A 13,782-nucleotide genomic window follows, 5' to 3' on the forward strand; every position below is an offset into this window, starting at 1 on the left:
GATTTTTTTCATTTTTTTCATTTATAAATCTCCAGAAGCAAACCCGCTTTGTTGAGTCAACCTCAAGAACATGGCAGCCTGAACAGCAGTATTTGCTAAACTTTCAACTGCTGCCTTCTGCGGGCCTCTACTGGGCCAATAGAGATGAGGATATGAATGATCCTGCAGGCTGGCGGGTAACCCACCATCCTCTAGATGAGATCAAATTGGGTGCAACAAACTTCTTGGGTTAATGGATGTACAGCATGGTAACAGTATTTCCCTGGGCTTTTTAAGTAATCAGTTCAGAGTTCTGGAGCGGAGAATGGGAATAAAAAATTGCTAGTCTTTTCAACCACGAAAACCTCACAGTATTCCACTGTTCCCACTGTTTGGACCATGCAAATTATTACGTTTGTGTGGCGTAACCCCTGAAAATGAGTGCAGTTTACAACCAACTTGCAGGGCTGGACTAGGAACCAAAAGCAGCCAAGGCAATTTTCAAAGACAAGCCCCAGGGGAAGTACTGCCTGACCCCGGGTGGCTGGAAAAGCTTGCTTGCTGCTGTTGTTACTGGAGGCCAATATTGCGGCACTGCTGCAAAACTAGCCCACAGTAACAAAAAAGCCCCCACTGCTCCAAAACTAGACCCCACCCTTCCAGTCTCTCAGGGAATCGCCAGTTGCCCGATTCGGCCAGTCCGGCCCTGCCGACTTGTAATTTACAACTGTGCAAAAACAACATTTGAGCAAGATTGTGGATTAACACGGCTCTCTGCATAAGGCCACAAGTGTGACCTGAGCCGCATGAACAAATCACACTTTAAAAGAAGCCCATATCTGGAATTTCACCCAATGTCTGAGTCCTTGAGTAGCCCAGCCATGCAAGCGCCATCTGCGTCTGGCACGGGGCCGGACTGAGAACAGAAACCGGCCCTGGCAAACTACTTAGTTGGTCCCCCCTGGGGTCAGGGGGAGTGCATCTGAGCAGTTTGCGACGGCCGGTTTCGGCCGATTTTGTTACCGGGGGCCGACATTGCCGACCCCCGGTAACAAAAACGCCCCCCCCAGGGGCCCAAAACCGGCCCCCACCCTAGCGGCCTACCGGGGAAATGCCCGGTGCCCGCTATGGCCAGTCCAGCCCTGGTCTGGCAGAACCTGTTGTAACAACCAGAGGATTCTGCATTTTGCATGGACCTTCGGCCTCTTCCTCAACAGGAGAGTTTTCTTCATCTTCAAATGTTGTAACTGAGTGCACCTCCACCCTCATATAACACCTCACCGGTCATCACCTCCCCCTGATTCTGAATAAAAAAGACTTCCACAGATGCTTAGACTTTTTATGAACACTTTTCTACTGCCACAAATCTTAATGGTCCCTACAAAACATTTTCTTTGTTGACTCTCTATCTAAAACACTATTGAGTTGGTAACTCTACTGTAGTATTGCTTATTTTTTTTACCCCAATTATTTTCTAACAACTGTATTCCAATTATGCATGAGAATTCTCTTGTCTGGACATTCTGCCTTTTATCCGAAGACCTGTTTTGAATTGTGTGGATGTTGTGAGGTTGCACCTTCGAGTAGCCCTCGGCTGGCATTTCCTCTGTGCAAGAATGAAAATCTAATATTATTCTAGCACATTTTGAAAATGATTGCTTCTGAGTTGTGCCCTCTGTGAGCAGGAACTGCATGTTTATTTTCTTCCTCATCAATTCTCTTGTGCGAAATCCCTCAGCTATCTCACACTTCAACTGCGAGACACAACAGCTGTCAAGGGCATCTGGCACCTGCTACATTAGGCATAGAAATTGGTTAATTTCATACTCGCGCCATTATCCTTCCTTTCTTTCAATTTTCATGCACATGTAACCGCGTTGTCTCATTGTACGTTTTGCGTCGGCGGCTGGAATATGAGAGCGCGTTGTCGGTAGATTCCACTGTTCATGAATTATGGAAGCATTCAGTACAAATGTGAGAGCAATGAAGGGAACGAATGGCTCAGGGAAAACGGTTTTGTTTTCGTAAATTTGCATTTTATTCTTAAATTTAAAAATGTTTTCTGAAACTCCTCTAATGGACTACAGCGCACAATTAGTTATGTAGATACCGCCTAGATGGCCGGGTTGTTTCTTACCAGTGCCTGCAACCTGCAGGTTACCCCAGGATCTGTCCAGCAAATACTGCAGGGTCGTAAAACAGGCCCCGGCAGCCCCTGCGGCACTAGACAAAATAGTTCTTCACCAGTGTCATCCAACCCAAAGTATAAATGTGTCCATACTGTTGTCAGTCAAAAGTACATGGCTTGCCCATTGACCAGCCAGTGTGTTATGTCAGTCCCACGTTTCGTATTTGGTCAACTAACCAACTTGTCACCTTTTTTATTTTATATTTTGTTCCAAATGATTTCCTTTATCTCTGCATGTCTGAACTGTTGGCCACAAAATATAGTTTAGATTTTATAAATCATACTGAGAAAAAATACAGTTTCCGTTTATCAGAAGATAAATCAGAGATCGGCTGTTAATTTCATGCTTACGAACTTGACCCCAGACTTGATGACTTTCACCATAAGAGACTTTAATTTTTACGTTCTCACATGAAACTCCAGCATACTTAAATAATTTTGCTCACAGACTAAATCTATGGCTCATGGAATTGAGAGTGAATTTTTACTGTGTTTTCCCCCTTAGATGGCAAAGATGTGTTTATTTTTCTCATAGATGACAAAAATGCTGGATTTACTTGAAGATTTTCTAGAGTATGAAGGTTATAAATACGAAAGGATCGACGGTGGGATCACAGGAAGCCTGCGCCAAGAAGCCATCGACAGGTTTAATGGTAAGAATTCATGACAGTTTCAAGCCAATTTCACGTTCATATTGCTGCTCTTGCTGCAGTCCCTAAGGCAAAGTCATCTGTGTTACTTGTCAAACCCAAATCTGTTTAGTATTTTACAACTTTAAAAATGTACTGTAAAAACTGTTGAAATGCATAAAGTGTTTAAAAAATGACAAATAAACACCGACAATATTTTTGCAGATAGGGATATATACGGTTTTAACGAATTAAACAAAAAAAACACTAAGGCTCACACTCAAATTTATTGAGGCATAAAGGAATTATCAAGGAAGAACAGCTTAAGGATGGTGTTGGCAAAAACAGTCAATGTAAATCAGGGAAGAAGGGCTGGAGAGATATGGATCTAACAGCAAAATAGAAAGTAAGAGGAAGGATTTGACAAAGGCGTGAAAGAAGGATATATTTTAACTGAGTACCAAATAGGCTTGGAAGATTATATTTAGTTAGGATCGGAATGATAAGGGAGACCTCGTAATTTGACAGCTTAGGCTCGATTAAAAGTGGGCGGAATGGAACAGCAACTGGTCAATATACTGACACTGCAGAGTGAGATATTTATCGGGTGAGATAATTGCCTCCTACTTTGAGTTTTCGCTTAGAAAATGAGAATAGTGTGCGGAATCAGCTGTTACTAGGGTTATTTCTACATGTGTTTATGTTTACCTAAAGTTAAACTTGGGAAAATTACAGGAGGCACAGATTCAACAGTAATACTTAGAATTCCTTTATGTATGGTAACAAGGGTTAACGCACATACCAATATTCATCACTGTACTCATAATTTGCTAAGAAGACCACAAATGCAGAACGTCCATGACACTGAAGGAATGCTTGCTTCCTGGAAGGTGGAGGTGCAAGACTGAGTGTGAGATAGGAACAGGGAGTTCAGTACAGAATGAAAGTGGGACAGTAAGTGATCTGAAAACAACATTTAGAAAAAAATAGTGATAAAAAACAACCAAACTAGGGGACTGATTCACAAAGGGCATCTCACTCGTAGAGGCGGCTTCGCAGTCATGGGGGAGTCTCTGCACTAAAGGCCATATGTATCAACCAATTTTGCGTTCGCAAATGGGCCAATTCGCAGAATCGGCCCTTGCGAATCGACTCGTTTGCAAACGTAATATAGGCTTTTTACATGTATCAAACTCTATTTTGTGATTTGGTAACCTGTTACCGAATCGCAAAATGGGTTTGCTATTCGGTATTTGGAAGGGGCGTCTCTAGGGCTCCCCTTCCAAATAGCGAATCCTAATGGTATGTATGAATGTTTTGTGATCGTGAATGCGGTCGCGAAACATTCACATTTTACCACCTACTACAAGTAGGTTGTATCCCAATCCCAAACAGGAAGTGGTCCCCAAGGGACCCCTTCCCCTTTGGGAATGGTTGTAAAAACGTTTTTTATGAGCAGGCAGTGAGTGAGTCGCTTAATTTAAAAGCAATCACGGACATGGTGGTCTGCTTCCCCAGCAGGCCACCATGCCTGTTATTTTAGCGATTTCTAGGGGGTCGCAAATTGCAATTTACCTCATTAATATTAATGAGGTAGGTCAATTTGCGACCCACTTAGGAATCCGTATATGAAACTCATGGAGTTTCATACATTGGAAATAGCAATTACCTATTTGCGATTCTAAGGAAATTGTAATTAGGTAATAGCAATTTCCAAAATTGATACATGTGGCCCTAAGACCGGAATCTCTACAATGAAATTTCTAATTCTGGAGATTATGCCCGAGTGCACTGATTCCCCACGAATGCAGAGGGAATTTCTGAATCAGGCCCAAGGAGTAATAATGATGCCAGTAGGAAACTTAGAGTTGGTCACTGCTGTTGATACCCTTTTCTGCGTAACAAACAAATCACATATTATATGCTTCACTGCCTTTTATGTACCTAATTTCAAGGAACATGCGTTGGGGAAAGTGTTTTCCACAGTATCTGCAACCCCATAAGTGAACTGATGGTTTGAGTTAGTGTGAGGCGCTCCCAACTGTTATTCTCATAAGCGATGTAGCCAGAATGGGGTTGCTGTTGCTGGAGAGTGTTGGTACCAGCCCTTAAGATGCAGTACTGGAAAGGTAAGAGCAGATAATGGACGCTCGCCCATGGAAAGTGAAAGCAGTGTCAAAGAAGAGTGGCAGGAGTGAATTTAGAGAGGAAGTGAATTTGATGGGGGGAGGGTCACTGCTCAATATATTATGATAAAATGTGCTACAGCTTTATTGTGCATGATTTGATAGGTCGATGTTAAATAGGCGTCTCTATATCTTTTCCAAGTAGGCTTCCCAGCTCCAAAACTGGCATAGATGCGGTTTGAATCCATATTAATCAGAAATCCTCAGGTAGGATTCCATTCCTAGTGGTTAGCAAGCATACACACTTACCAAGTTAGCAAATGAGGGCCCAAAATGCTGGCAAAGACCCATAAAGAGGAAATGGGTAGCCAATAACCCTTATTCACTCGCCGCTAAGAACAACACTATGTATTCAAACTTAAACTCCCCCCGTCCCCATAAAAAAGATGTAGCATCAACATGAGACTATGATCAGTGGCGGTTTGTCAACTCCTAGCAGAACTGCACCACACCGACTTAAGAAGGCACACTGCCGCCCCTCCACATCTGAATCACTTATTAATAGCCCCCCACCCCACATCTGTACTGGAAAGCCACCATTACCCCTCTTGCTGAATATTTCACAACCATCGAGAAGGAGATCAAGGGTCGTCAGCTTCTATTCAGGAAACAGGCAATCACTAGTGCTCATTGCATATTACACTGTGTCCTGCAGATCACTAGCAGCACATAGCTCATTCAAGGTGTTACTTTGCATTAAACCACTTGTTTTGAATGACTGACAGGATTGGGACCTGCAGAACCCTGAGAGTGCAACGCATTAAACTTAATCCTGTGTACACCTATACTTTGCAGATTCTCTGCAGAGCACACATTTCCCATCACACAGATGGACCAAACTGATTATTTAGCAATACATAACATATTGTGCAGCCATATCCTGGTGAAACTACCTACGAATGACCTACAACAACTTACAAAGCCCACTGTATTAGTCACACACAAGAGCTACTTCACGTAGAAGACCAAAGTCCGCTTCTGTGGGGTCTGACAGAGCATCAAGGTTGTAGAGTACAGCAAGTACTTTATAGTTTTGGTACCTAGAAGTCAAGTAAGTTTTCTTTGTGAAATTTTCTGAGCCAGAGATATGTTTTATCTGACAACCATATTCTTTTGAAGGAACTCTTAAAATATGGAAACGTGTGTGTGCCTCACAAATCGATATCTCAGTGAAAAAAGGAAGAAAAAGTATTAAAAGAAGGATTTTATCTATAAGGAGGTACATGTTCTGTTATGTTATGTTAAATTAATTGTATAATGTTCACAGCTACCCAACAAGGGTTTCCCAGAGCAAGCCTGAAGGAACAGAAAGGAAAGAAGTAAGAGATTATTGATTAAACAACCAGGTTTTTAGGAGTTTACAGAATTTCATAGGTAGCATTTCTTTGCGAATCGCTGTAGGGAGACAATTCCACAAGGATGGACCAAGATAAGAGAAAGAACGAACACCCATTTTTGTAAGTTTGATCCTAGGAACCACTAATTTTTCCTGAGTTGCAGAATGCAACAGGCGAGAGAGCTGGTAAGGATGTACTACATTTTGCAAATATTGAGGAGCAGTGCCCGCTTTGATCTTGAACATATAGTTTAAGCTTTTAATTTGGCACAATTTTCAACTCTAAGCCAATGCAGATCTCTAAAGGCACTAGAGGTGGAAGACATTCTTGGGATCATGCAAAGCAATCTGGCAGCAGAGTTCTGTACCACCTGAAGCCTCGTAAAACATCCCTATTAGCTCCCAAATAAAGTATGTTCCCATAGTCCAGTCTAGATGTTACAAGTGCCTGGACTACGGTTTTCTGGGTAGTGCTAGGGAGCATCCAGATAATTTTCTTCAACCATTTTAAAATGGTGAAGCAGGTGGCTGCAACTTTTACCGCGTATTGTTTCATTGATAGATTGTCATCAATGATGACTCTTAGGTTGCGGACTTGGGAGGTGGGCTGAGGTAAGAGACTCATTGCACTGGGCCAGTGTTGGAGGCCCCAAAGATCTTTGTTTTATCCCAGAATCAGGATCTCAGGTTTTTCACCATTGAGTCGATTGGTTTGCATCCAAGATGCAATGTTACTCAAACCCGCTTGAAGAATTGAAGATCCCGACAACATTTCCGTAGAAAGGGAGAAAATGATTTGGGTGTCATCGGCGTAAGAAAAAGAGACAACCCAGCCTCTGCTGCAATCGCTGCCAAAGGTTTAACATGCACATTAAACAGAAGAGGACTTAGAAATAACCCTTGGGGTACCCCATAGGGGGAAGAATGGATTTTCAAAGTAGCCCTAGATTAAAAAACTTGAAAAGTCCACTTGGATAAAAATGAATAAAGCCAACCAAGTGCTGAACTGGCAATGCCTAGAGACTGCAAAGATTTAATAAGCACGGTGTGGGACACTGTGTCAAATGCGGCGCTCAAGTCGAGCAATATGAGGACCACTGTGTCTCCTATATCCAGATGTTGCTGTAGCATTTATGTGACTCCAAGAAGAGTCGTCTCGGTCGAGAAACCCGCTCTGAACCCTGACAGAGAAAAGTGTAGGATGTTGGAGGATTCAATAAACGGAGTTAATTGTAGATTTACATGTTTTTTCAAAATGTTAGAGAAAATTGGGAGCAGGGAAATTGGCCTAAAATTAGATAACTGGGCAGGATCAGCATTAGACCTTTTTCAGGAGAGGAAGGGCCATGGCATGTTTCCAAACAGACGGGACCAGGGCCTCTTGCAGTGAAGCATTGAGTAACTCCATAACAATCTTCATAGATGGCAGATCAAGCTGCTGTAGTACAGGGGCAGGAAGGAGATCCTGTTTTAATGCTACCTTTCAATTTAATGGAAGGTCCAGCCATAGAAGTGAGGTCAAGGGAGGAAACTAACTGAATAGGGACCGTTGGCCTAGTTTTATCAAGTGTCAGGTATATTTTTTCCACTTTATTTATAAAAAAGAGTATCAAGAGTGTCACATTGTAATTCCTCTCTTATAGGGAAAGTAGGCTGTGTATCTGAGCCGGCTAGTTTTTTAACCATTGTAAACAGAGTACGTGAACAGTTCTGTGCATTAGAAAAGGTGGAGGAAACATATTCTGCTAAAGCTGATTTACATAGAGCTTGATATTTTTTAGAGCGTTTTTATATGTCATTTTAGAATCAGATGAATAGTTCTTCCTTCAACATCACTCCAACGCTTTGCATTTGCTTTTTTCAATTTTTAATTGTTCCGTAAACCAAGGAACGGGGTGACGGTGGTTATACAATTTTTTAATGGAAAGTGGAAGGCAATGATCAATTGCATTAGAAATCCAATTATGTATAATTTCACAAATAGTGATCGACATTTGATCAATAGTAGGGGCACTATTGGACAAAAATTGATTAAAGGCTTCCACATCCAATTTACCCTAGTTTCTGGATTGTGATTGAATTCCAGATGCAGGTGTAAACAAATTCACCGGAGCTGTACAGTAGAACTTGACAGAAAAATGGTCTGACCAACATAGGGGAGGAACAGGAGAACATTGAATGTGAGATAAATTGGAAAAAATTGGATCCAGTTGCTGGCTTGCCGTATGCGTCGGGCCATTTCTACAAAGCAGTAGATTCATTGCTGGCAAATCCGAGATCAATTTGCTGCTGATTATACACTCAGTATTATCAAGATCAAGATTTAAATCACCTTGAATGGTAAAATTAGCCATTTTAAGTAGGTAGGGGGCGATTGAATCTGGGAGTGTGAAAGCCCAAGGACCGGACAGTCCTGGGGGCCGATAAGCTAAAATACCAGAAAGAGTGAATTGAGAGGTCAAGGCAAGTTTGAATAAAGCTGCTTTACAACCAGCAAGAGGCAGATCTTCAAATTTACATGAATATGATTTATTAAAAATTATAGCAATACCTCCTCCTACCCTTAGATCTCTGTCCTTTCTAACTATTGCATGATTAGCTAGTGCCTGCTCCGACAACGACTGTTACCAATAGTTTCTGTTGACAGTTTTTCAAGGGAGCTGACAATAATCTGCTGTAAAATATAAATCTGACTCCTATCTCGCCTTTTTTCTTCAATTTTCTTTAAAACAAAACATCTTTAAGAGACCTCTGCACTCGCCTTCTTCTTTCAAATATAAAATCAAATAGCAAGTAACTTTTAAAATGACTATACTTTTCTCCATATGAGAATGATTATCAAGCAGCATTGGTGGAAATGGAAGAAACAAAGATCTTCGTTGCTCCTTAAATGAAAAAGAAAGTGACAGTTACTTTCATTCCATATATAATGTTTTTCACATCATGTTGCGCTAGCAGAAGTTGGCAGGAAAGCTTTGTGATATCAGCATCTTACTTTTACTGATAGCGATTCTGTAATAAATGTGATAACAGTACAATTGTGATGCCATGGCTGTACTGCTAGGGCTCTTTCTGAGTCATCCCAAAGCATTGCATATCTATATTTTTGTACTTGAACTGTGTTCTTTTTCATCCATTATTTACAGCAATGCAATAGATAGCGGTTAATAGCACATTATACAGTTCACATATCATCACTAAGGGCCTCATTACGATGTCAGGCAGACATTAGCGGTCTGGAACCGCTGACCTATTGGTCGGTCAGAAACATCCACTTTGCAATGGCAGCTTGTGTGGCAGGCGGAAAAGAGATGCAGCACACGCTGCCATTGGAAAATGAATATTTGTAAACCTTAGGTGCCCCCCAGGCTCCATAGAAGAGGGCCAGGGGGCCCTGCTAGGGGCCCCCAAAATCACTTTCCGATAACCTTCCCATGTCGGAAAAGCCGACATGGAAAGTCTGTCTGAAACAGACATTGTAATCCCAGCAGCAGAGCTGAGGTTAGCTCCGGCGCCATTAATGGGAGTACAATACTGCTCCTCTTCCGACGGGCTCTGTGAGCCCACCAAAAGAGGAGTGGAATCACCCCACGGGTATTCCTCCAACTATAATCATTGTAATACATCGGTCAGTGGGAAGCCCTTGATGTCTGGCAGAAAACCTCTGACAGTTTGTCAGATGGCTTTACGCCCAACATCCAAATCAGGCCCTAAGTGGAGGCCAGGAACTCTGTCATCCGAATGGTGGTTTTGCTTTTTAAAAAAAAAGCAAATTCGCCTAAAGACAGAAGAAATGCAAAATGGAGTACAATATTGGTGCTAAAATGCTGCAATTTCCCATGGGGAAATGGGGTGTGTGAGTAAAACCCTGCAGCCTGTCGTGGGCACCCCACAGTGCAGGGTATTACAGAGGGGTCCCTTAGGTACCCCCTTGGCCCCCAACCGGAGGCTGCAGGATTGGTTTCCGACAGCCTTTTTGGGATGGAGAGCCCGATCCGGAAAGGCTGTTGGAAACCGACATCGTAATCCGAAGGTCAGAAGCGCTGGCCGTAGGGGTGTTCAATGCAGTTCCGACCAACTCAAAAACTCCGAGAGCCATTCGTAACCAATTCCAAATGACCGCGCGGTGTCCCTTCCTATCGAGAACATCATAATCGGTCGGGCGGATTGTAAATCGGTCGGAATGGCTCTGACCCAGTCGGGAAGAATCCAAATGTCAGGAGGAGGCTTTCCACCTGACATCGTAATCGGCCCCTTAGACTTTAATAAAATGCAGAGCCCTACTTTAATTTACTTATTCTGCTATACTTCCTTCCTTCTGACATTGCACATTGCTTGATTTGTTTTGTTGTGTTTCTACATTAACCCCATCCATGCAATGTCCCTTAAGATGGTTCCTATCCAAATGTTTTCCTTTATTTCATGGGGTCCTAAAAGGCTCTGTTTGTTTTTAAAGTAATTTATTTCTTGTTTTTTTTTCTTTCTTTCCCGCACCAATAATACTCCTATCTTCACATCTCCTTCCTCTTTAGCTGCCTCTCTCTGCAGTCATCTTTCTTCTTGTCTTTCGGCAATGGGGAGATGAGTGCCTGTCCATTTTGCATCTTTAATCCTCATAACTTGTCTTTCGGTTTTTTAATGTGATTATCACCAAAATTATTTCAACTTCCTTCTACCTTACCATAACTACAACTCCAATCTACGCCATTTTTTCTTTAGCAACCCAACCCCAGTTTTACATGCATCTGGCCCTTTTTATTATTAGATAAATCTGTCATCATCCCCCCTTTGGATCCACCGAACTCCTCATGCAAACTTTCTTTCTGTCTCGTCTGAATTAATGTTTCTCTCTCTAGATTTCCCTCTGCACATTCTTAAAAAGTTGGCGTTACTCTTAACTTCACTGTTAATATACGGCCATATTTCTCTTTTTTGCTGTAATGAGTTAGTGTGCATTTTCATTGCCATCAAAATTAATTTCCCTTGTAGTGTCTTTAAATGTCTTACAAAACGTAACCATGGCTACCTCCTTTTGCCCACTTCTCAACACAACATTCATTTTTATACTTTAATATTTTTTTCTTATCCTTTGTTAAAAACTACCAGACATTCTATCATGTATTAAAATTATTTTCAGCTAACTTGTTCGTTGTTTAGTTGTGTGTTATATAGAAATATACAAACTGGTGTACTGCTGTAATACATCATTTTCTCTTCCAGTTAATACTTTCTTTCGTTTGTCTTTAGATTGTAACTTTTTCTTCTATTTTGAAGATCTGAGCACAATAAGTCTGACTTGACCCTCTGTGTCTTTTTGACCAGCTCCCGGAGCTCAACAGTTCTGTTTCCTGCTGTCTACTCGAGCCGGTGGCCTGGGGATAAACCTCGCCACTGCTGACACTGTTATTATTTATGATTCGGACTGGAATCCCCACAACGATATACAAGTGAGTTTCTTGTAGTAGTGTATGAATTATGCTGCAGTTTGATCATTGTTCTTGAATCGAGAAAGACAGCTTTCCTGCCCAAGGTGGCATCTGGGCCTGTTTGGCTTTGCATCTCCCAACAGTGTATCTTGTTATCCTTATACAGAGAATAAAGCAATGACATGCTCTTGCATAGTGGTGATATGCAAGTTTCTATAACAGTGTTTGCAAATTTGTGAAGTCAACTGCGTATCGCTTCACAACAGTGCGTATCATGGACGCAGGCATAGACTTGCTCAAAAAAGGTGGCAAAATAGTACATGCATTGGCAAAGACAATAGGCCTGCTGTTTACATGTGCAAATGCTGTTCATCACATTAAAACCTGTCCTAATGACTTGCCAGTGCAGGAAACAGTTAGCTTTCTGATTAGAATGCATGTAGGTGATTCAAAATTAAATGTTTTTTTGACAAATTATAGGCAATAGTATTTTTTGTCGATTAATAAAAAATCATTACAAAATGTTGTTTTACAGTACTTACAAAAAGAAACAAATTACGAACTCAAATACATAAAATAACTCCATTAACCATGAGCGTTCATTTATCCCAAACAAAAATCAAAAACAGGGTTCATAAAAATGCCAAGTGCTTGAAACAGGGAACACAACTGTTTATAAATTCCCTATTCAGAGACATTCAGCCACCTTGAAATTATTATTAAATGTAATGGGGTAACCCTGTAACCCTCAGAACCTGGGCGGGTAATTAGACAAATAATAATGGTTCTGTCGGATTAGAATACCTAGCAACACGGCATTCAACTCTATGATTAGAATGCTATGTCCCTGTCGGGGTACACATACAGTAGCTTTAGACAATAAAACACTGACCCATGTGGAAGAGAAAGTAATCTTTAGTAATGCTCTCTCTCAATCCTTTGACATATTTTAAGACATTGGTTAGGCTGTCCTAAACCGTGAAAATATACAATACAGACACAACGTGGATTGTGAAGGACTAGTGCAGGATAAAAACATACATACATAAATACATGATGGTACAAATACTTTAGGTTGTCAACTGTGAACACAATAGTCACTTAGGCAAAATAATTTCTTTTGTTCCTAACAGACTTTGTACAGTTTGATCTCCAACAATATGCGTCGACGTTTCGACCCTAGTGGTGATGCGCTGACTACGTGCATCAGGGGCGGGTCTTCATCAGGACTTGAATAAGGTGGACAGACTTTTACAGACTCCTGAAGGAGAAATATCTTATTCTTGTGTCTGTCAGCCGACTAGACACACTGGATGCTGTTGTAGCGTAGGTCCTTGAGAGTTTCTTCAAGGCACTTGGGATGAGTATCCGGATCATGGGATGTCTCAGCTATTGCTTGAGAGAACGGCAGAGGGCGACCATCTCCTTCAAAACCGCTTCATTCACGAAGCGGTTTTAAAGGAGATGGTCGACCAAACTCCGAGCGGATTTCTGCTTGGCCAATTGATTTGGGAATTGCAAAGCCAGACTTGAAAGTCTTGATAAACAATTGTTCCAATAATTTAGGGCTAGATGTAGGTAAAGTACATTTACTGATTCTAAAATACCGAATTTAACCGAATCGGTATTTTAGAATCTGTAAATGCAATGTAGGAAAAAACTCGGTAAAAATTACCGAATCGGTATTTACCGGTTCAGTAATTCCCATTCATTCCTATGGCTCTGGAGGCCCATAGGAATGAATGTGAATTACCGAATCGGTAAATACCGATTCGGTAAAATAGGGTAACATGCAAGGGTGACAGGGTGTCACATTGACACCCTGTTGCACCCCTGAATAGTGCTTGTGTGCACATGTGGCACACATACATGCCCTAAGGGCATGTATGTCTGCCACATGGCACTGTTGAAAGTGCACAGATTTGCATTTTCAAAGGTATTCGTTATTTACCTCCAACTAATAGTTGGTGGTAAATAACAATCCTTACAGCACATGAGTACTCTTTAAAGTGCTTCCTACATGCCATTTACCGATTCG

The 13,782-nt window shown here is 41.5% G+C and overlaps 1 protein-coding gene across 1 annotated transcript in view; it reads left to right on the plus strand.

The window, feature by feature from the left end:
- The window catches only part of CHD5 (chromodomain helicase DNA binding protein 5), a 1,012,157-nt gene that overhangs the window by 584,734 nt on the left and 413,641 nt on the right, over positions 1-13,782 (plus strand). The window contains exons 21-22 of the mRNA XM_078640953.1: positions 2,703-2,820; positions 11,641-11,765. Of these exons, the coding sequence (XP_078497079.1) occupies positions 2,703-2,820; positions 11,641-11,765 (243 nt within the window). The remainder of the gene's footprint in view (positions 1-2,702; positions 2,821-11,640; positions 11,766-13,782) is intronic.

The sequence above is a fragment of the Lissotriton helveticus genome, chromosome 5_1 (assembly GCF_964261635.1).
Source record: "Lissotriton helveticus chromosome 5_1, aLisHel1.1, whole genome shotgun sequence".
Lineage (NCBI taxonomy): Eukaryota > Metazoa > Chordata > Amphibia > Caudata > Salamandridae > Lissotriton > Lissotriton helveticus.